Consider the following 22,884-nt stretch of genomic DNA (forward strand, 5'->3'; position numbering starts at 1 on the left):
AGGATATAAAATAAGAAAACATTTGTAAACATTTAGCACCAAGACTTACACAGAGTGACTCCTTTTTTAATTGTAAAACTTTAATAGAAGAGTCGAGAGGACATCATTCTTACTTTCCATTCATTAGAGAATATTGCAAGTGTTCATCTCTAGTCTCAGAAGAAAAAGAACTTCAGGCTATATTTACAAACTCACGCACAACAAAATCATTTGATTTCTGACACTCTGAAGTAAGAGAAATTCAGGAACTCCCAGTTCCCCTAGAAGTTCCTCCCCACTATCTCCCTACCTCTAGCTAAAGCTACCATCCCTGTTCCCCCTGCCCCAGCTGTGGATCAATCCCTAGACATCTTTCTCTCTGTACTGCCTCTCTGATCTGAGACCTCCCCAAACCCAACTTTCCAATCTGCCTGTCAACCTAATTTTCCAATGACACCACTCTGTTCTTCTAAATCCTGTTCAGTTTACTGATTTCTTGTTACTGATGCTATCAAATCCAAACTTTTTAAAAGTGTGATGATTTTCATGATCTCCACCACCACCTACCTATTCCCAAATGTTTCCCTCCACTGTAATCATCTGGTCCTTGCTCCGGTATTCACCTTACCATCTCTAGTCAGAGCAAGCTAAAGTTGCTGCAGATAAATCATACCTTTACCTGAAGATCTTGACCTTTGTCAAAGGTCAATACAAACCCAAATGGTTCTTTGAATCATTGTGAGGTGTTCATATTTTAATTTTTTAGGTGAAGCAACCCTAGATTGACCTCATAGATTGCAAGGACCTTGTCATCTTATAATCCTTTATTATTTTATTTTATTTTTTACATCTACAGCATCTGGTCTCCCATCCAAGTACTAACCAGGCTCCACCCTGCTTAGCTTCCAAGATCAGACGGGATCAGGTTTATTCAGGGTAGCACGGCTGTAGACGAGCTATTCACATTTTAGAGTAAATAAATTTTCAGATTCTCTGGGGCATAAATTTTGGTTGGGCAAAGATAGGATCCCAGACACATTAGGGGGAAAAGGTTATGAAGTCTTGGAGTGACAGATTTCCCTTTCTCACAGTTCCCTACTCCTTGTTTCAGTTCCTACAGGTGCTTTCTCAACTGCTTTTCCCTTCTGCATCCCCTGCCCATTCTCTAAGGCCCAGGTCATGCCCACTTCTTCTCAAGGCAGTCACAAATCTATACACTCTCTTCTAACCTTCCACAGTACCATTGGGTACTATCCTCCCTACCCTCTCGCTTATTTAGTACATAGTCTCATAATCCCCATATTGCTAACTTTTTCCATAAAGTGCCTGCTTCCCATTTGGTAGTTCCTTGGTAAATATGTGACCAATATCCAGACTTACTATCTGACTGACTATTCACTCTAATCACTGCCACTCTATAGGGTATTTCAACTTCAGCTCTGCAGACTTTGCTTGGGCAGCACTTTTAATAGGGTAAGATGGGCATTCTGAAAGGCTGCACTTCCATATGTCACATATGAAACCTTTCTGCTGATATTAATATTTAGGGAGAGATATCAGTGACTGACGAAACAGAAAAAAACAAAAAACCTATACTAAAAAACTAAAAACAAACAACAACAAAACAAAACCCATACTCAGAGAACAGAAAGTGGAAACAAATCCAAATAGAAAGATGATTTCTACTATTCTCATTTCAGAGCCTCCATGAAGGGAGGAAGGAAGGAAGGGAGATCAAAATGTAGAAAGAGTCTTACTTTTACACAGTATTACTTAACTGCATTCACATTAATTAAAAAGCTGATATTTGAGGCCATGGGGAAAAAGAGCAAGATTTTTAGAAAAGGGGTTACTGAAACTCATGCTTCTTTTCTCCAAAGACTTTGTGGGCCTTTGCCCCAAAATAAAGTCCCTTTATAGCAACTTAGCCCAGTACTAGCCATCCAAGAGACACTTCCCAGTCATCCGAAGGTTCCAGGAAGGTTCCACCACCTCCACCCCCACTCCCACCCTATACCCCTTTCTCCTATAGCTCAGGCTTTCAAGACTGTTCCTATGCTTTGGGCCAAAAGTCAGCATCTCAGCACATTTTTGCAGTTAGGCAGGACCCTAAAGTAAACTCCCAGGAATAAACAAGAGCAGCAAGTCACAAGGAGCTGGGCTGGGAGGGGAGAGCTTAGTGGAGGAAGGGGGAGGGGAGTGAACTTAGCGGCTGCAGGCGGGCCTGTCACTCCAGCTGACAGGAGACACCTTCACCTTCAAGTTCTTACCAAGACAGACCCCAGAAAGAAAGTTGGAATGAACTCTAGTGCTTAAAAAGAAAGGCTGCCCTGCGAAGCACCTGCCCTCCACGGCCGCATTTCCAGGCCCCGGGCCGCGCGCTCGGGCTGCGGGCCCGAGGAGAGGGGCACGCGCTACCTGGCGTCCGGCTCCTCCTCCGACTCCGTGGCCGTCTCATCTTCCTCGGTCTCTGACTCCTCTTCCGTCTCGAACCCTCTGGTCGCCTCCTCGTCCTCGTCGGAGCCGAGAAAGCTCTCAGTAGCATGGTTGCTGTCGCTGCTCGCCATCGCGTCTTTCCGGGGCCGGAGCTGGAGCCGGAGCCGCCTGCGCCGCGCCTGGTGTTCTCCCTCTGACTGCGCTTCTGGCCCGGCGGAGCGGCTCGGGTTCCCGGCCCGGGGGGCGGGCGAGCCCCGCGACTTTAAATAGAAGGCGTCAAAAAGTTTCGCCACCGAGCTTCTGGGGCCCGGGATCAGCTTCTCCTCTTGCCCGCGTGTCTGCCAACTTTCCCCGAGCCGTCCACGCATCAGTTAAGGCAGATGTTTGGCAGGCCCCTAGAGCAGCTGGAGATCACCCACCACTCCAAGGGCCGATGGCTCCATCCGGCTGCACCAGGCAGTTGAAAGGAGGAAAGGCACTCAGCCCCGCCTCTTTCCTCTAGAGTGGGCTTGGTAGGCTTTGTTTCCAGCCAAGCTACTTTATGGACCCTTTATGCCAAACAAATAATTACTCCTTACTGAGCACAGCCCTTACTAGTTCAGGCACTTGGCTAAGGGTCTCACCTTCATTAACTCCTCACAACCCCGCTGTGGTAGGTTTAACTGCAATGCTGGTTTTACAGATGAGAACAGTGAGGCTCAAAAGAGCTTGGATAGCTCTATGTTGCTCAAGGTCTGGTGGCTAGTAAAGTGACCCAATGGGAAACAAAGCTAGGCCTGCTCATTTCTAAAGTCGTTTTAAACCACTGTTGAGCATTGGGTCCCTTCACGTTTGCAAAGCAATTAAGTTGTGTATTCTCTTCATCAGAAGCCCCTGGATTGTTCAATTACGAAATTTTCATCTCCGTTAATCTTAAACCTTGAAGATAAATAATTTTCTCTACACTGGCCAAAGGCTAAGTTTTGTCTAAACTCAACCCAAAGATCCTCAGACCTTTGGTTGGATCATGTCATGTCCATGCTTAAAACCCAATGGCTCTGCCTGCTCAAGGACTAAAACCTAACCTCTTCAGAAAGACAAACACTTGCGTAACAGCCCGCATCTTGTCTGGTCTGTTCTCTAGAAGTCATGGTTCCCAACATTTATCATCACACCACTGTGCCTTTACTTAAGTCCCTTCCACCTTTATTTACCAGTTATTCATCATTCAAGATCATCACACCTCTCTCTGAAATCCCCAGCTTAAGCTCAACACCAATTCTGGGTTCCTACATTATCCTATATTTAAATTGTCTCTTTCCCTCACTAGACTTCATAAGTTTTTACTCATCTCTGTCCCACCATCCCTATCTTACAAGTCCAGAAGCTAGCAAAGTACTTAGCACACAGTAAGTGCTTAATGAATGTTCAACAGGACCAGATCTATAGAATATACACAACAGGTAGAGCTATGTTTACAATGCATAAAGATATTCTTTTCATGAGGATTTTATGGCTAGAACAGCTAACATTTATTTTTAATTACAACAAACTATTTACATAGAGCTGTTATATATGAATGTAAGATAGGTAGTATTCACCGGTTACACTAGCTTGTATGCATGCAGGTCTGTGGGCAAAGAACTACACATAGTGCAGATACCATACAGCATCATCAAGTAGTGTGCCTGAGAAGGGAAGGCAGCAGAGTCCAGCCTTGCAGCGTTCACTAAACCAGGTTTAACATCAGCAATATTCATTCTCTTAACACAAATGAGGCTTTTTCATTAGTAACCCCAAATGACTGCTTACCTAGAACAAGAATTCAACAGCAGCTATGAAAATCTGTTAAACAGTAATCAAAACTTGAGGTAGCCATTGTATGTATATTCCTGCTATTTAACTCAAAATTTCTTGGGAACATTAAAAGTAACCGAGATTGATTTGCAAAGATCCTAGTTCGAACCAACCCAAATTTTAGAATTACAATACAGATTGCACAATTTTAACTTTGACACTGCTCTTAATACAGGCAAATATATAGAAATGGTCAGATAGATATAGAAGAAAGAATGTATTATTCACATGATTGATTTATATCAAAAATAATTTCAAAGTTCTAAAGAACTCTTATTAATAGCCCACTTATTTAACATATTTGGCTGTCACAAAATATAAATCTTAGGCTTCAGTCTATTCATATTGTATTGGGTATATGTTTATTAACTTCTTAATCTGTTACAGTAAAACAGCTGAAAAGCAGCAGAACTAAGATGGTAGGGGAGAGTCACTGAAAGCTGAGAAAACTGGAAGAAAAGAAGTCTACACCATGGTAAATTGTCGGGCTTTATTAGGAAATATCATAAAAATGTCAAAATACTTATAGAGGCAGAACGCCCCACACACTTTCCCAAACCTAAGAGCTGCACAGTATATACAGTATTATGACTACTGTTTATTGCTCATAATGATTACTTGGAGTCATCACTAGAATATTAATTACACTCAATACATTCTGATAAAGAAGAGTTGTACATTATCTAATGCATTTTAGAAAAATTTCCAAGGAAAAGAATATATAAAGCTTAATTGCTTCATAAGTGTTAAAACGTCAGTAATCTAAAAACTTCACCTCCGTGGAAAGCTTCATTCCGAATCTTGCCAGAGAAATAGGGCGTTACTGTCATTATTTGGCTTAACAATGAAATAAACTTGATTCTAAGATTCTCTATATAACCTAAATAATCATGCACAATAATTTGATTCAGTTCAATTCTAAATAACTACAACCTCAATCTCATTTCAAAAGTAAAGACTTTCACAGGAAAAAAAAGCCACATAAACAATTTCCATAATAAACTTTATTCCATTTGACATTATACAAAAATTTAAATGAAAATGAAAATATCCACCTTTTACAAGTCAAAGAAAAACAAAAGTCTCAGCATTTGAACTGGTCTGCTGAAAAAACCCAAATACATTAGAGGTACAAACTGTGCCACAGCAGGTCTAAAAGAAGTTGTACACAGTCCTTCTGAAAAAGTTAAAATTGTTTCCAAGATTACTTTTCATATTTAAATGTACAGGCACTGACAAACTTACAAATATTTACATAACCCCAAAACAACCTTAATAAACACTGTAGCTTTTTTAGCAGCCACCACTACTTCTTCATGTAGAAAAGAAACACTAAAAAAGATATTTTTACAAACATTAAGCTTTTATTTATAATAATTTTATGTCTTACCCCAAAACATTTTATAGTGGCTTACTGCCTAAAAATTCCAGTTTAGATTACAATCCCATAATTGTACACAGAAAAAAATCTGATACTATCAATAGGTTATAATCTCAACTTTGATATTTGCTTCTGTTGCTTCATGTCACAGGGAAAATAAAAGCACAAAAACGAGAATTAAAGCTAAAGTGCACATTGCACTATGCTATCATAAAGCACAGGGGATTTAGTCTTTTCAAAATGGTCTACACAGAACTAACTGATTCTTTAAAACAATTCACTAACTGCTGTGCAATACAGAGTTAGTGCTCATACTACTACAGTGCAAAATGTACTGTTGTTTCAACAAAAAATTTAAAGCAATCTCAAGAGTACATCAAAAGCATGTGAGGTACTAATGGAATGCTAATACAGACACACTCAAAGCCTCAGTCTATCCTGGTAAGTCAAGTGAAGACTTAAGGCAATTGTCCAGTATTTCATGCCTCTGCAGTGATTTCACTGAAATAAAAGATTTCATTTTGCTTCAAGTAACTGAATAACTGACTTGAATCTTCACTCTACTAGGACAGACAACAAACTACTACTGTAGGTTATACTTTAAGAATGTATGAATCAGACTCTTGCCAAAATTCTATACATCGCCTCAGTATTAGCATGTGGTATAATTAAAGTTATGTCAAAAACCTTTTATTTGTTCAGATAATTCCCCCAAAAATATTTAATTTGATCGCCTGAAAATTCATGCCATAATATTACTAATCGTTAATGTAAACATTTTCAAAAATACATCTTTAAATCAAGGGGTTTTATTAGCAAATATAATAAAATATGCAATCTTTATATGTGTTCTTAAAAAAAAAACATGAAAACAAGAATTAAAAAGAAATCATGATGGAGGTAAACAAAATGCATTATGATGTTACTATTGTTCTTTATTTCTCAGAAGAATTTATTATATAGAAGCCCGTCATCTTTGCAGGACAGCAACTCTTAAAGGTAGTATAGTGTTCAAATCTCTTTTGTTTTTCAATCTGTGCCATGACTGAGAGAGAGAGAAAAATCATTCTTAAAACCTAAAATATATGAGGAACAAAAGACTGAAAGAAAAGTTACTAGTGGTAAAATTTTGGGTGATTTTTTTTTTCTCCGTGTTTTATCTCCCAAGTTTTTAACGCAGTACAAGTATTGTTTCTGTTACCAGAAAAGGAAATGTTATTTAAAAACTCTATTTCTGTGTGGCTTGGATTCACTAATAAAGAAATGGGCACACAGGTGATATGAAAATATATGACAATATAATTTTCACATTTATTCACAGATATAAATAATTTCATCTAAAATAACAAGGTAATTAAAACAAAACCTTTAAGTTTCAGAGGTAAGGGAAGATTACTTCAATCACCTGATTGACTATTTTGCATCCAGTAAGATTTTCAATTAAAAATAGCACTTATGAAGGAAACAGTAAATCTATAATAAAGTACTTTATATACGCCTGTAGAAAACAAAAGAGTAAATAGAACTGGTAAGAAAAAAACGGAAATTCTTACAAGCTAAAAATTTGGCTGACTTACTGGTGATGGCAGATCTTTGTAGTTTGTTCTCACTTCAATTGACTAAAACTATTGGTTTTGTACTTAAACAATTCCTAATGAAAGTTCACTCATCAATAAGAACAGCAATGTAAGCAATGCTATTTTTTAATGCTATACTCTTAAGTCCCCGGCAATGCTATTTTGAGTTCTCGATTTAATCTGACAAGCAAAAATATTCCCTCTTGAATGTGTTTTGTCTTGCAGCATTCACTTAAAATTTTCTGTTCTTGACAAACTGAGTGGGCCTAATCTGAAGGACAGCTTATAATGTGATGCGCTTTTTTAATTTTAATGACATTTTTTTTTAATTATTGTAAGTATAAAGTCCACTAGTATGTCCTGATAATGAAAAAGTATGCCTCTAAAATGATCTTCACACTTTGTTATCTGAAGCATTTCTCCTGTATGTCTCATTGCACATATTTCTGTCAATGTGTTTCTACACTGTACTATGGAATTCCTTAAAGACAGAAACCACACCTAGCAAAATTACTGATGAACAAATTCAAATTCACACTGTTAACTAAAGCACTAAGGAATAAACTACAGCTTGCACATATATTATATATATAATATATGTAACATAAATACGACTGAAGTTTATATAATATATAATGTGTATGTACACACACACGCATTTTTAAAATTTATATTCTCAAAATATATACAAGGATAAAATGGCACTCAAGTTCCTTGTTACAGTGTTATATGCAGAAGAAAAATCATGAACTGACATCAGCTTTCTTTTAAGGCCACAATAAGGAACCCAATACTTTAGGAAACAAGAGTCCATCAGGTTTTAGTCATTCTGAGAGCTTAAAAACTCACTATGGAAATGCTTATTTCCACAAAAGTGAAAGCCATGTGAATGAAAACGCTGCCAGACTCTCTAAAGGGAAGGTATATCTAAGTCCAAGTAATAAATTCCAATGGAAGGTATATCTAAGTCCAAGTAATAAATTCCCTATTGTACATTAATTGTACCACACAGGAACCAGGGCTGTTCTGTCATGTTAAATACACATTTTTTCATTTTCAAAGCACACTAATCTACTTTTTTAAAGAGTTAATCTGAAGCACTGTTTACCTTTAAAAACTGATCCTTGATCATGTCAAACTTCTGTTTTTCATGCACAGCTCTGGCTGTATTTGTTCCATCAAAAGGTTCTGTAACGTTAAACACACATATAAACAAGAAATTATTAAAATAAGAACTTCGGCTTTTTTATTTGGCTGAACTGTATGAAATTGTCAATATCTGACAGCTTTTGACCTAGAAAATAGCAATTGCATATGGTTCAGACTAATATCTTATTAGACTTATTCATACAAAAAATAGTCCTATATAGGTGTGAAATATCTAGTAAGGCAAAAAGAATTCAAGTGAGAGGATAACTAAAAATAAAGTCATCAGCCTAAGTATGTTAAATCTAAATTATAAAAGTGGATAAGATTTCTGAAGAATTACAGAAGGTAAAGGACATATACTTAAAGGAATATAAAGAATTAAAGAGTTATCAAAAAGAATAAAGCTCTATATCCAAGAGAGGTGGCCAGTGTCAAATATCACAGAAAGGTAATTTGAAATTTAATTTTAACTAAAAAAACAAACACTGATTTGTCTAATAAGACTTATAAACCACTTCAGAAAGATCAATACCTTTGAAAATAGAGGCATAATACTGGTGAGGATGAGACAGTTAAGGGACTCATGGTGTGAATGAATGGTTTAGAAAAAGGAATTTCACTTGTATGAGAAATTTGGCAGTGAAAGGAGAAAAAAAGGATAGCAAGAAGAAAACAAAGGAAGAGTTTTAAAGAACAGAGACATTACCTTCCACATCTTCACTCCCAACTCACTCAACCTTTACCCAAAAGATAGAAAAGACTATATATAGAGAAAAAAAAAATGTATAGAGAAGACGAGGAAACTGAAGATAATAGAGATAAAAGGAGGATAACTAAAGGCATTAAGAGTGAGATGGGATAGCCGAAATAATTCCGGAAATAGGTAAAAATTTAACTAGAGTTTAAGAATTTGGGTACTGAAAAAGAAAAACAAAACTACTTTTAGAAGAGCCAGGAGGATCAAGTCAAGAGAAATTTTTAAAGGATAAGAACTATGCGTGCCTTAAAGCTGAAAGAGAGGGACTAGAGAGAACAAGAATGAAGTTGCTTTAATAGATGAAAGGTGACTGAGGAGAAGGACCTGGAAAAAGTGTAAAAGGACAGAAAATCTGATAAAGAGGTTAACTTCGGAGTTCTCATATAGTCTAAGCAGGCCCATAATTTAAAAAACTCCTTTTGTTTATTTTCTTATTGCTTAGAAAGGCTATTTTTTAAAAGTTTATTGTCACAGTACTATTTTTGTAATAGAATAATGCCATATGCCAAACTATCAGATCACATCATGCATAGCACTTTTTACAAGAGTGTTTAATATTCAAAAGAACACAACTAAAATAATATATACCCACCATGCAAACCAAATACCAAAGCAGGAGATTTAATTTCGTGTTCACAAACTTTTAAGATATGGCATCTAATCTAAGATTAAAACATTCTAAATTTGATGTTTTCCTACAAATGTTGACTCTCTTTATTCTTTTTTATCTCAAGATTTACAAAGGTCATCAACTTGACACCTGTGAGAACAATTTTGCCTCTAAAGTCAGTTTGCCACCCACCTAAAGAACCAGTCAACTACAAATAATTTTAGAGAATAGAATATTTCAGAGTGTTTAATTTTTAAAGTAAAATCAATTTCTATTCATAAAAATCTACCTTGCATTAAGATCAGTATTTTAAATATAAAAGAACTCATTTCAATATAAGAATCATCTCATGTACAGTATTTTCTTCTACCTATAAGTCATGAAATTAAATTTCAATCAACTATAAGCATGAAGGATGCATAAAGAGTGCTCGAATCTTACCAACTGGCAAAACTAAACGCCTAAATCCATGTTTATTATTTCTTAAAACTGAAGAATTTTAAATAATTTTTAAAATTCAATTAAAATTTCGGAACTAAAAGACATAAACCACTTCAGAACATAAATTTATTACTTTATAATAATATAAGCTGAAATTACTCAAGTACTTCTCTTAGTACCATGACGATAACTGAAGGTAAAAAAGCAGTTGTGGGAAAGCTACCTTCTACACAGATGTATTTATTTCTCCATTCAATACCATCAGGCCTGGGAATGGCTTTGGCTTCACGAACTGATATCATTTGACTGTTCCAGCTATAAGAAGAAACACATCAATCATTTAAACTATTTTCTTAATTTCTATTTTATTATTTTTATTGTATCAGTAATAAGGCCTACTCCGACTATGTCAAAGAATTCTGAAACTTGCCTCAACCCTGAGCACCACAATTCCATTTCCCCTTCTCTCTTTTTTTCTCCATAGGGCTTATATTCTGACAATTTGCTTATTTATTGTTTTTTTATGGTATGTCTTCCCAAAGCAGAATGAAAGCTCCAAGATGCTGAATTACTTATGTTTTTTTTTTCTATTCAGCTATGTTTTGTACAAACTGAGCACTCAATACTTATTTATTGAAAAAATGAAGTAATATCATAAAGTGTAATCAAAAAAACATGAAAACTATGCTCATTCTTAATACTCTAATTTGAATTTTTTATTTAAGAGAGAAGTAATCTTGTGTTGTTTCCTGATATTATTGAATAACTTTTGATTGTGTACATATCTATTTATAAGATTTAAGAAAAAGTAGAAGTAGATGCTGTTTTAGGAAAACAAAATTAATACCCTATAAAAACATATATAACTATATTTTAGAAGTGGCTATTAATAGTGAAGTTTTATTCAAGTGAAATAAGTTTATCAGGATGTTTGAAGGTAAATTGTTCAGTCTTTGGTATATAAAAACCTTAGATTCTGTTTTTTAAAATTTCTTTGCAATTATAATAATTTATATAAGTACTTTTTTTTTCAAGGAACATTCTAAAATGTATGACTACTGAGCCTGTATACAAAAGAAAAATGAGCTTGGGGAAGGAAAAGCTGATACCTTTTTCCAACCATATTTAGCTTTCTCCACCATTTTAGAAAGAAGAGAAAGACCAAGGCTGGAACCTTCCAACTCTTAACACTTGGCTTACTCTTCCTCTATTTATTAGATAAAGAATCCATAACGATATAACCATGGGTCCGGAACAGCATTTGTTTCTAGAAAACTGATTAATTTCTACGTTAAACATTAAAAAAAATATATTGTATCTTATGAAATTTGACAATTGAAAAAGATGCTGAAACTATAATTGTCTAGTTTTAGTAATTTTTCTTATTGAGAGTACAGTTCAGAAATTTGCAAAGATAGCTTTAAGTTCTTTTAAAATAGATAACAGAAAGCATGCTTTTAAAAAATAAGTGGTTTGTCAACGAGAAATAGTATTTTTAATAGTAGATGTTTTAGAACTTTAAAGTACAGCACTATGAATTTGAAAGAGAAAATAAGTACATTGCTTTACTGGTTCAGGTATGTTTCCAAAATTTTCTTTAAAAAAACTATATAAATGAGAGACTTATATAATCACATACCTGACCCAAACAAGAATATAGCAGAATTATACTTTGTGCTACTACATTATATATTATTTAAGACAAATTTCACTAATAAAATGAACTTTTTTCCAGAGACTACTTGTTCCTAATGTCAAGTTTCAGTCAAATTTATAGTACAATTAAAATTGGAAACAGTATGTTAAAAAGGGGTAATTAAATTTTCTTTCTTTCAGATGAGCTTAGAATATTGAAATACTATGTCCTGAAGTTAAATTACAACTTTCGCTTTCTTAAACCAAAGAAATTCTCACCACCACTACATTTCTATTAAATCCAATCCTGAATTTATATGCAATCTAGTACCTGTTCCTAAACTGGGCACCAGAAACATATGTGACATACCTATATGCACTTTATCATTCCTAACCAGACATCATTTAAGCTTCAACCTCTAATCAACTCAAATAATGCAGTTACTTAAATGACTATATCATCTGAAGTACTTCATAGAGGGAAAAAAGAATATTTTGAATCACCACCATTTAGACTGATTCAATCTATTGCATTTTCAAAGAATGTTTAAATATTTCTAAATTATTATATAGCTCAAATCATAAAACATGATATATAACTTATATACTTTTATTCCTAGAGATGAATTTAAATGTAGAATTCAAATGGTCATTTAGAAACATTTTTCCTAAATATTTTACTTTTTAAAAGATAGGCCCTAAACTAAGCCTTTTATTATACTGTATTATTTCTCTACCATAATTTCCTTGCCATGTGAAAATCTGTCATTGTCACTCATTAATTAAAGTGTAAAATAAGATACAGTCTATGGAAAAGGGATGTTTCAAAAAAGAATAGAACAGATATGGGGCTTAATTTAATCTAAAATAGATTTGATAATATATAATAATCTTTTAAATATGAAATTGAGATTATAGACTATATTAGTAAGATGTTTGCTTCTTTTCCTCAGTAATGTTACTCATCTATTAACTCTTAGCCATTCTTTTTGTGACAAATTATTTTGAGAGACTGATTAAACTGGAAACGTAGTCCGGTAATATTACAAAGAAAAACTGAAGTCTAACAAAGTCAAAATTATGGGTCTGATACCACATGGCTGCATATATAGTATGACTACTCAAATTAAGTGAATGAATGTCTATAGCTTTGTTTTATTATCAAGGGCTGGGAAGCAAAGAAAAAGAAAACTTTGTTAGGGATTTGAAAATTCTCAAGCAGAGAAAAAATTTTACTCTACTCCTAGAGTTTTGTTTTGACTGGCTCTTTTTCTGCCTAACCCTTTAAGTGTTGGTGTCCATCCGGGCCTTGCCTCTTTTAGACTACTTCTAATGCTAAAGCACTCATCCTAGGCTTCAATACTTTTTTTTTTTTTTTTTAAACCAAATCCTTTTCTCCAGCTCTCACCTTTCTATTAAGCTCCAGGCCAATATTTACAACTGACTACTGGAAAATGCTACCAGAATATCATAAGGGCATTTATCCCTGTGCCTATACTTTCAAGACTGAATTTAATACATTCTGTCCATGGTCAATTATTAAAATTACTTGCCTGTATATCCCCTCAACTCTCTTACCCACTCTTGCTGCACTGATCTTGGCTGAAACACAGCTATAATTTAATCTTGTCTACTCCAAACCTTTCCCATGCAGCTAAACAGGGCTGAAGGAAAATACGCAACATGCTGACCTATAAATTCATGATCACTTTAAATTCAGGACAACTTAGCTCAAAAAGACCCTAAATGCTACTACCTACCACTGTACGTATATATACATATTCTGCTTTTTATTATTAATGAATTGTCTGTGTTCCTATTCCACTTGTGCTCTAGATTCGAACTCTTCTTGACTCCAACAAGTATATATACTGTTTAACAATTTACTGTCTTTTTCTGATATCAATTTTGCCATCAAAATGGGTTATTTTTCATTTCTAAAAATAAAACCCAAAGCTCAATCCCAGTTAAACTTCCAATTTCTACTTCATTTTTCTGCTCCCTTTTACAAGTAAGTAAATTGTAGAGTTTATATATACTAACTTATCTGTATCTAATTTTTCTCCTCCTCTCCTCTCCTAAGCCCACACCAGTGATGCTTTTTATCACCATTATTCCATAGAAACTGCTCTTGTCAAGGGTCCAGTGGTCTCCATATGGACCAATGCTCCAATGGTCAGCTTTTAGTTCTCATTTTGTATATGACCTATCAAAAAATGTGACTCAGATAATCACTCCCTCCTCCACAAAACATTTTTTTTTTCCCTTGGATTCCAAGACACTATATTCTATTGGTTTACCTCCTATCTCAATGAGTCTTCCTTTTTAGACTAGGTTAGTTCCTGCTCATCTCAAATCTCATTTTTATTTCATCTTTGTATTATAAAATTTTTTAAAGAGAAAAACAAAATCAGCATAAAACTCAAAAACAATTCAAAAGTTAACATTTTGCCACATCTGCTTGTGTCTGAACTGAACCATTTGTTAAGCTATAGATATCATGAAATTTCATTTCTTTATTCTTTGGCATATCCGTATTGAGGGTAAGACCATTCTCCTTTATAACACCAACGGCATCTAAAAATGAACAGTAACTCAAACACCTCTCCATACTACAATGCAAGCTCCATGGAGATAAGGATTCATGCCTGTTTTAACTGCTATATCCCCAGTACGTAAAAAAATAGCTTGATATACAGTAGAGACTCAATGATTCATTGATTAAATGAGACAAAAGATTAAAAAATTGGACCTTTGTTAATTTCCCTTTTTTAAAAATGCATGTGTTTAAGTTGTAGGTATATATTTTTAATTCAACAGACAGATTAGCAGTCAGGATGAAGGTGAATCTCAGTTTTCTCACTATATAGTATACTGCCATGGGCATGTTTCAAGTACATGAATTCCCTAAACTTAACAGGGGGTTATTTTGAGGATCAAATTAAATAGTATATGGGAATCACTCACTCCAAGGACACTAGGTATGTAATAGTCACTAAACATTAGCTATTATTATTGCAACATTTTAACTCTACATTAACCTTTACAGTTTCTTATGTGCCATATTTCCTATAGTCCTAAATCTTTCCTCACCTTCATATTAATGAAGGCTTCTTCCTTTTTATCCATATTGCTTAGATTTATATTTAGGTCCTTTTTAACCTGGATTATCGTTAACTTCATTCTTACTAAAGTACTTTGCTACAGCACTTTTCCAACACCTTTTATGAACCTAATTCGGAAATTTTTAAGTCATCTAAAGGATCTCTGAATCATGTCCATGATCCTACTTTCTGCTTCAAAATTATTTATAATGAGTATTCGTCAAGTATGCACTATCTGGCACTGGGATAGGTACTGGAGACACAACTGTAAACTAAACAAGTACAAATAGTCAGGTATAAGCTTTACTTGGAGGAATTTAAATAACACTTCAATCTTTCATGCCCTATGTTTTAAATCATCTTATATGAGTTAAGTTTTCTTTGGAGCTACTACATCATAGCAGATAAGACAATACCAATGTTGCAGTAAAAAATCATATTAGTTTAGTGTGTTATCTGAAATATTCCACTTACTACCTGTGAGATCTTGGGACAAATTTCTTCGCCTCTCTATACGCCTCACTGGTAAAATGGGCACAATATAATACTATTTCATATGATTATTATGTAAACTGAATGAGATAATACATATAATCTGCTTAGGACAGTTTTTCCCACCAAATAATAGCAGTTTATTACTATTATTATTACTATTCCCTCTCCAAACTTCTTCAAAGTGGTATCCTATGGTCACTGTACTCACCTCCTCTAACTTTGTAGAACTCCTAAGTCCTCTCTCTTCCTTCTTCAAACTTTTCTAAACTGATCACAATAGCTGCAACAATCCCTAATCCCACTCCATGAACAAAGATTTCCCATGAGAACTGTCAGTTATGTCCAGTTTGATTATACTTTAATGTTTCATGCTTACACACCACCCGTAAAAAAGTAAAAAAAGGAAAAGGAGTATTTCTTGATTTGTATATCACGCTAATACAACAATTTAATTCAGATATCAGGTATTAAGTAGATCTTTTACCAAGTTTGTCTTAGCTGTGTTTTTTACTATGATGTAAGCTCTCCTTTACAAGTTCCTAAAAAAGAGATTTCTGAACCATATAGCACCTAATAGGATCAACACAAACATTTTTTCAGGCCCTACTATGAAAAGAGCCAGCTAAATATAAAATGGGATCACTACTGAAATCAACTAAAACTGGGCTTACTGAACTATAAATTTTTTTATTAGCTAGAAATATAAAATCTATTTGGTTCCTAATCATTAATCATCAGATATTAAATTTTATATACTACACATTTCCGGAGAAGTTTGCAGCATTCAGATTGACAAATATAGCTTCTTGACCAATTTGTAACATTAACTTACACATCAATGAATTAAACAATTTGAGGTTTCACTTACTCAAATTCTGTAGCATAGTATTTAAGAAAGCCCAGTAAGAGGTCCCCAAGGTTTGATTCATTCTTTGAGAGGTAAGGAGGAACATTACATGGAGCTTGATGTACAAGGTGTAGTTGAATAGCAGGACTAAAAGATTCCTGTTACAAAGAAAAAGAGAAAAATGTAAAGTCATTTAAAACATACAACTAAAAACTTTATAAATACTGATCTAAGGCTCTCTGAGGAAGAAAGAAGAAATTTTCTTTATGTTTGAAATTTGAAGATATTCTTCCACTAAAGATTTTACCAGTGTTTGGAATAGGCCAGAGTGTATATGAAAAACTAAGATATTGTAATCCTTGACTGAGCAATATCACTCAGTTAACCAAATGGATCCCTTTGGTGGCAAAAGATTTCCTAACTCATAAATAAAACCTTCCTTTACATACGAACATTCCATCCAATAACATGTAGATTTCTTTATAGATGTATCTCCTTCTTAACTATCTACAAGGAGTAGTTGTACTTTATGAAAGCTATATAAAGCACAAAATAAGAGTTCTAACTGCCACTTAAAATTTCTCTCAAATGCCACAGAAGTAACTTTAATATAAAAACAGTACTTACACCAATTTTAAAATTTTTTAAATTTTGTTTTGTTTTTGTATTTTGTATGGTAGAGAGAAGATAGTCATTCAACATGGACTGAACTTGAAAAGACAAAGAAGGCAAGGAAATAAAGAAAGAGAGGAAACATACCAGCAAGCAATATTTGGCAAACTTTCACGATATTCGTAAACAAGGATATCATTTGTTTGCAATCCAGGACCAAACAACACACTTCTTAGAAAGAATACTAATGGGTATTCTTTTTGCCTATAGTATGCCATTCATTTTCATAGCTAATTTTTCCTCTACTAGCAGCAAATTCTGGCTCTAAAATATACTATATGAACTACGGATATTCTTGAACTAATGTATATCCATATATTAGAAAATAATCTTTCTAACGTAATTTGCACAGTATCCTCAAGAAGAGTTTTCTATATTCTCCTTTGCCATTAAGAATAGAAATAGACCAAAAAAAAAAAAAAAGGCAATTGGTTAAGGCAACAGAATGACAACTACAGTTAAGGTTCCAAACTATAATAGATCAACCTTGGGTTTACTGATACCAATTCAATTAGTAATGTATAAATAACTCCAATGTTATAAAAACAGAGGATCTCCAAATAACTAAGTAATAATACAGAGAAATAGGGTAGTATACCTATTTAATGTATATCTATCTATTGATGATTCAAAATTCATCAACAAAAAACAAAGGAGTAAGAAAATAAAAATACCCTCCTCTGCCCCATTACCTATAATTCTATGAATAATTTTAACTACCAAGAAGTGATTCTCTCAGAAGAAAAATTCCAATCCAACCACAATTCATAAAGCTGGCACTCCTAAACTTGAGACTTCCCCTTACACTTCTAACAGATTTAGTATTACAAGTAGCAATCTTCATGGTCTCTAAGACTGGGAAGAGTAGAAAGGAAGCCTCAATTTATAACAAAGAGTAAAAGTAGACGGAAGAACAGCTCTACTGCCTCTACCACCCTTTGTCTCTTACTTGTGATGTGTAAAACTGAATTTGGGACAACATTATTTAGAACTGTGAGACTTAAATATTATTTTCTGGCAAATTAAACAAAAAGGCATGATGTAAGTTTAAATGACAAGGAAAAGAAAAGTGGGTCACTCTGCTCTGAAAGCTTGTTATTAATTTTGATTTTTACCACGTAGCATAATAAGCATTCAATTTATGAGGTTATGATGAAATAGAACATTTTCTTACCTGAAGTTTAAAATGTTGAACCACCTTTAAAATTTGTATTTTTTAAAATAATTTTAAAAGATTAGCAAGTGTAAGATAAAAACTGAAGTTGTGAGACCTACGCTACTAAAATGCTGAATGACCTTGGATCAATTTGACCAGCCTCTTCTTTGCTCCACTGTTCTTTTTCATAGTCATATACAAAAAGGGCTAGTCATATACTGAGGGAGAACTGAAATCAAAATCAACAATAATAACAATAATAATGATGGTCCAAAAGAAGCTACAAGTAAACAGGAATTCCATTTAACCTCAAGAAATCTCTATTTTTGGTAACCGATCACATTACAGAAAGATTCTTTGCTCTAAGAAAAATTTCACCAGTTTTTTAAAAAGGGAGCTTCCCCACAATACTTATGCATTTAAGAATAACATAAGCTACTTTGGATAGAATGGGGGTGGGTTGAATTTAAGCTAATATATTAGAAAGCACATAAAGAGCCAAAAGGTTTAAGTAGCCTTAAAATTACAACATAAAGCCATGGAAAGACAATTTAACCAACACAATATAACATCTATTTTTTAAAGCTTTTCCAAAGGTTTGGCTTCTTCATCTATAACATAAGGAAAATAAGAGTACTCATAGGATTATTATAAGGATTGAATGATATAATGCATAGCATTGATAGAATTGCCTAAATTATATTTAGTTTACTCCAGGCATCATTATACTAAAACTACATTTATACAATAATGTAGTATAGTTATGTCCTGTAACTTTTAACATATTAGTTCAAAGTTAACTCCTTTATTTTTAAAATTTAAGTAATGTCAACTTTAAAAAAAATTTTTTTTTGCCATTTAAAAAAGTCTTCAAATAAAAAGTATTCATTAAAATTTTATCTTTCCAAAGGTATTATTTTAAAGCCTGTTTTACGTAATTAATTAAATCCCTCATCATATTATACACATTTTAAAACTGAATAAAGTTGCTATATGTATGTGTGTAAATATGAATATATGTAAAATTTATTTTCAATATTTAACTGCAGAGTAACTCTACATTCTCAGAATTCTATATTTCACAACTATAAAAAAGAGGGCTATTTTCTTACATCTCTATTTTGTTAGCATAAATAACTTCCTGGAACATGAAGATACCATTAGGAAAGGAAACAAATATAAGTTATCCTGATAAATCTACCTAGCATAAATCTAGGTAAATCTCATCATAATATGCTTACATTAAAATAAAGATCCCTTCATAAGCTTAATCTGGGTTTTCATATTTAAACTCTCTCAACTTCATCTCTTTAACTCAGTAAAAACTCTTCCCTCTATCACTTTTGTTTTTTATAACTCAACAAGAATTAAGCTGTAATAATAAATAATTCTATACTATGATGTAGCTTATGAAGGATATTTTTATCTTTCATCCTTTTCTTTCATAATTTAATATATAACTGAATTGAAATACTACACCAATTTAAAAAATTTTATCAAATTTTGAGAAAAATATAAAAATTACTAAAAAGGACATAATATACTGAACAAATTTTATTTCTATTCCAAAATGTTCTCTTATTTTTTAAACTGTATTTTAACTATATTAGAGAAGCTTGACATATTAAAAAACCTTATTATCCCCTTGTAAAGTAACAAAGTTTTCTTTGTTAAAGTCTTTTTTTGTTTTGTTTTTAGACATCCTCAAACTTATTTACACAAATTGAAATTTTATAATACCTGCTTTCCTTAAAGAAAGGTCTATTTATATAGGTATAATCAGATAAACACAAATAAAATGTAATAAGCAACAAGAATTAGATAAAATGGTAAGTGAGTGAATACTACTATGATTTTGCCTTTCCTCAGTCAGCAGAGTATAATGGAAAACATACTGTTTTCCAGATCCATAATTTGTGACTATACAGTTTGGATTAATCAAGTAACTTTTTAAGATTTAGTTTCTTCACCTGTGAAACAAGGATAATACCTTACAAATTTGTCTAGGATTAAAGATAATGTAGTGTGCTAACATAAAATAGATACTAAATAAATGATAGTTACTAGTAATAAGACACAAGCCAATTTGCTCATTCCATCAGATGGAGCTGTGAGAAAAGCAATCTACTGATCAGCTTACAGGTTTCAGATAAAATAAAGAGTCCTGTTAAGAGTGTGTAGTAAGTCCTTATCCGCGTACTCATCAGTCTTATAGTAAAGATAATGTGCATTAATGACTATGTAATGCCACCTGAGTGCAAGTTAAGACATTCCTAAATCTAGTATGTCTTGCTATTAGTATTTTTAAAGGCTGGGCTAGTATTAAAGCCTGTTACAGGTATAGAAATAAGATTAACAAAATAGAATTGGAGAATACAGAGTCAGAGGTAGTATATGGTAAGAGAAGTCGAGACTGTCATGGGAGAAGGCTAGATAATTAGAAAGATGAAACAGAAGAAAAAATGAGGCTCTTTGAACTAAGATATATTAGTAAGAGCCTTGGTACCTTATCATAAAAGTAACACCTCTGTTCTCGAGCACAGTGTATTAAATTGAGATTTCATCTGTATTTTATTAGTAAAAAGTGTTCCATGTAGTACAGGGTTTAAGTGAGATTTCCGCAGAAGCAGCTATTCAATACACAATAATAGATTCTTTAAAGAATAAGTTTAACTATTAAATTCTTTGTATGCTGAAAATTGAATGCACCTCTTTCTACACTGAAATCTAGGTCTTAAAGAAAAAAGAAAAATAAAGTTAAGACAATAAAATGAAATAGCAAACACCTCCAGTCATTACGTTTGACCTTTCAGTATAAGCTAAATAAAGAAGTAATGCTTTATGGAGGAAACCATTTAAGAATAAGACCTAAAAGTTCAAGTTACTGTTCTTTCTATATTTTTTAATGCTTCCATTTTTATGATGTTTAAAAGCATAAATACTAATCTCTAGCTATACTGGAAACTCATTATAATAATTCCTCATAATAACAGAAATTAAAAGGAGTTTTTAAAAGGAAGGAGATAGATACCCAGCTTCCAAAAGATTCTTGTTACAACTGGTATCTTCTAACAACCCACCACAATCTGGGAGGTCCCCACGACAGTAAAACTTTATTACAGTGAACCCTTTATTATCCGGCACCTTACATGTATGTATTACAATGATAACTAATGTTCAAAAACAAAAACATCAGTTCTTCTCAATTATCAAGAATTAAATTATAATTTAGGTTCCATGCCAAGTATATTTATTACATTTTGTGTGCTACATACGAAGTAAGTTCTTTAAATACTGACCACTCAAGCTACATATTCTTTTCCTTTGTAATATGACCATTTAGTAAATTTATGAAAGTAGAGGTAAAAATTATATGGTTTCAGAAGGTTAGTCGAACATCTTAAACAAATAGCTTAAATAATCCCTCCAAATAAAACCAGGTACAAGGATGACTATGGAAGAAAACAGAAATGGTGGAACTATAAAACAAGGAAACAGAAAATTCTGGAAAGAACACAAAAAACTGGAGAAAAAACAAAAGTATTCATATAGATTGTGAATATGTACATTACCTAGGTTTCTCTAAACTCAAACTTGAGTATATACAAAACATTTTCTAGCCGGTACACTTCATTTCTTAAGTATTTCCAATTAATTTCAGCAAGATTCTTAATATATACACAGGGAGAGAGTACTAATGATACTTTTGTTGGTGTATTACTTAGTAAAATCAAATGAAAGATGTAATGATTATCCAATTGTTTAATTTCTTAATTCTCTTCCCTGCTTTCTAAGTATACATGCACTAGACTGAAAACTTCTGAGTTAACTTAAAGAAATACTATACACTATATTTAAAAATAGCATGAAGAAAACTGGAATGAGTCCAAATGGGCCTTAACCAACTTAATTTAATTTTCATTAGTGATAATCATGAGCATCATGCAAAAAATTTCACCATTAACAAAAATGACTAGATTGTCTGCCAGTAACAAAATAAATATCAGAGTCTTCTAAGTATATGAAACATTTTTAATGTATTAGTGCTCAATGCCTCAGCCTATATATAAAATGTTATCAATACTTAGAAGGTAACTATTACTATTTTTATATTCACATTAATGCTACATATAATAGTCCCACATATACTTGTCATAATATGTATTATAATAATTTATAAGAAACACTTACTGGGTAAATTTTTTGGATGGATGGAAGGATGGGTTCAGGTAGGGCTATAAAAAGAAAAAGTTTAAAGCTTCTGTGATTCACATAATTCATTTTATAAAGCAATAATTTGTCAGCTAAGACCCCCAGGTATGAGAATACAAGGGTTTCTACTAAAAGTCAACAGTTTCTATATATTTTGTGAAATTAATTCTGACCCCTAAAAATTTTAATTAGAAATATATCTAATTTGATAATTTACGGTTTGCTAATAAACTATGTATATTTCTACATAAACCACTGTTCCTTACATGGTTTTAAAATAATAGGCCATCAATAAATAGACACACATCATTTGGTCCACATTCAGACACACACGAAATAAGCAAGACAAGGATTGTTCTACAGATACTGAATGGACATTGTAAAGATGTATGTAGCTATTAAAAAAAAAATGTTTTTAAGTACAGTTTAATAATACAGTCCAACAACAGTTCTATCACAACTCTCCCTTTATTACTTAACTTCTTCTAACAATAATACCAAAATTGAGGTAGTTTCTAGAAATTGACCTATTGAAAAAAACTGGAAAACATCTTCAACTTCATTATTTTTAAAAAGAAGGCCTCGGCAAAGTTTAGC

The 22,884-nt window shown here is 33.1% G+C and overlaps 2 protein-coding genes across 6 annotated transcripts in view; both read right to left on the minus strand.

Annotated features, from left to right (window-relative positions):
• The window catches only part of CMYA5 (cardiomyopathy associated 5), an 89,236-nt gene extending 84,126 nt beyond the window's left edge, over positions 1–5,110 (minus strand). For all 3 annotated transcript variants that reach the window (XR_004952687.1, XM_036226306.1, XM_036226305.1), the window contains exon 1: positions 2,398–5,110. Coding sequence is in view for 2 of the 3 variants with exons in the window: in XM_036226306.1 (XP_036082199.1) it covers positions 2,398–2,783 (386 nt within the window). In the remaining variant the exon portion in view is untranslated. The remainder of the gene's footprint in view (positions 1–2,397) is intronic.
• Positions 5,111–5,235: 125 nt separating this feature from the next.
• TENT2 (terminal nucleotidyltransferase 2) overlaps positions 5,236–22,884 on the minus strand; it is a 47,741-nt gene continuing 30,092 nt past the window's right edge. Inside the window, exons 11-15 of one of the 3 annotated variants that reach the window (XM_036226308.1) lie at positions 22,267–22,310; positions 16,269–16,405; positions 10,390–10,481; positions 8,318–8,397; positions 5,236–6,677 (exon numbers count right to left, since the gene is read on the minus strand). In XM_036226308.1, the coding sequence (XP_036082201.1) occupies positions 6,603–6,677; positions 8,318–8,397; positions 10,390–10,481; positions 16,269–16,405; positions 22,267–22,310 (428 nt within the window). In that variant the 3' untranslated portion in view covers positions 5,236–6,602. The remainder of the gene's footprint in view (positions 6,678–8,317; positions 8,398–10,389; positions 10,482–16,268; positions 16,406–22,266; positions 22,311–22,884) is intronic. The other 2 variants (XM_036226307.1, XR_004952688.1) reach the window with 2 other exon arrangements.

Source organism: Rousettus aegyptiacus, unplaced genomic scaffold (genome assembly GCF_014176215.1).
Source record: "Rousettus aegyptiacus isolate mRouAeg1 unplaced genomic scaffold, mRouAeg1.p scaffold_m13_p_8, whole genome shotgun sequence".
NCBI lineage: Eukaryota > Metazoa > Chordata > Mammalia > Chiroptera > Pteropodidae > Rousettus > Rousettus aegyptiacus.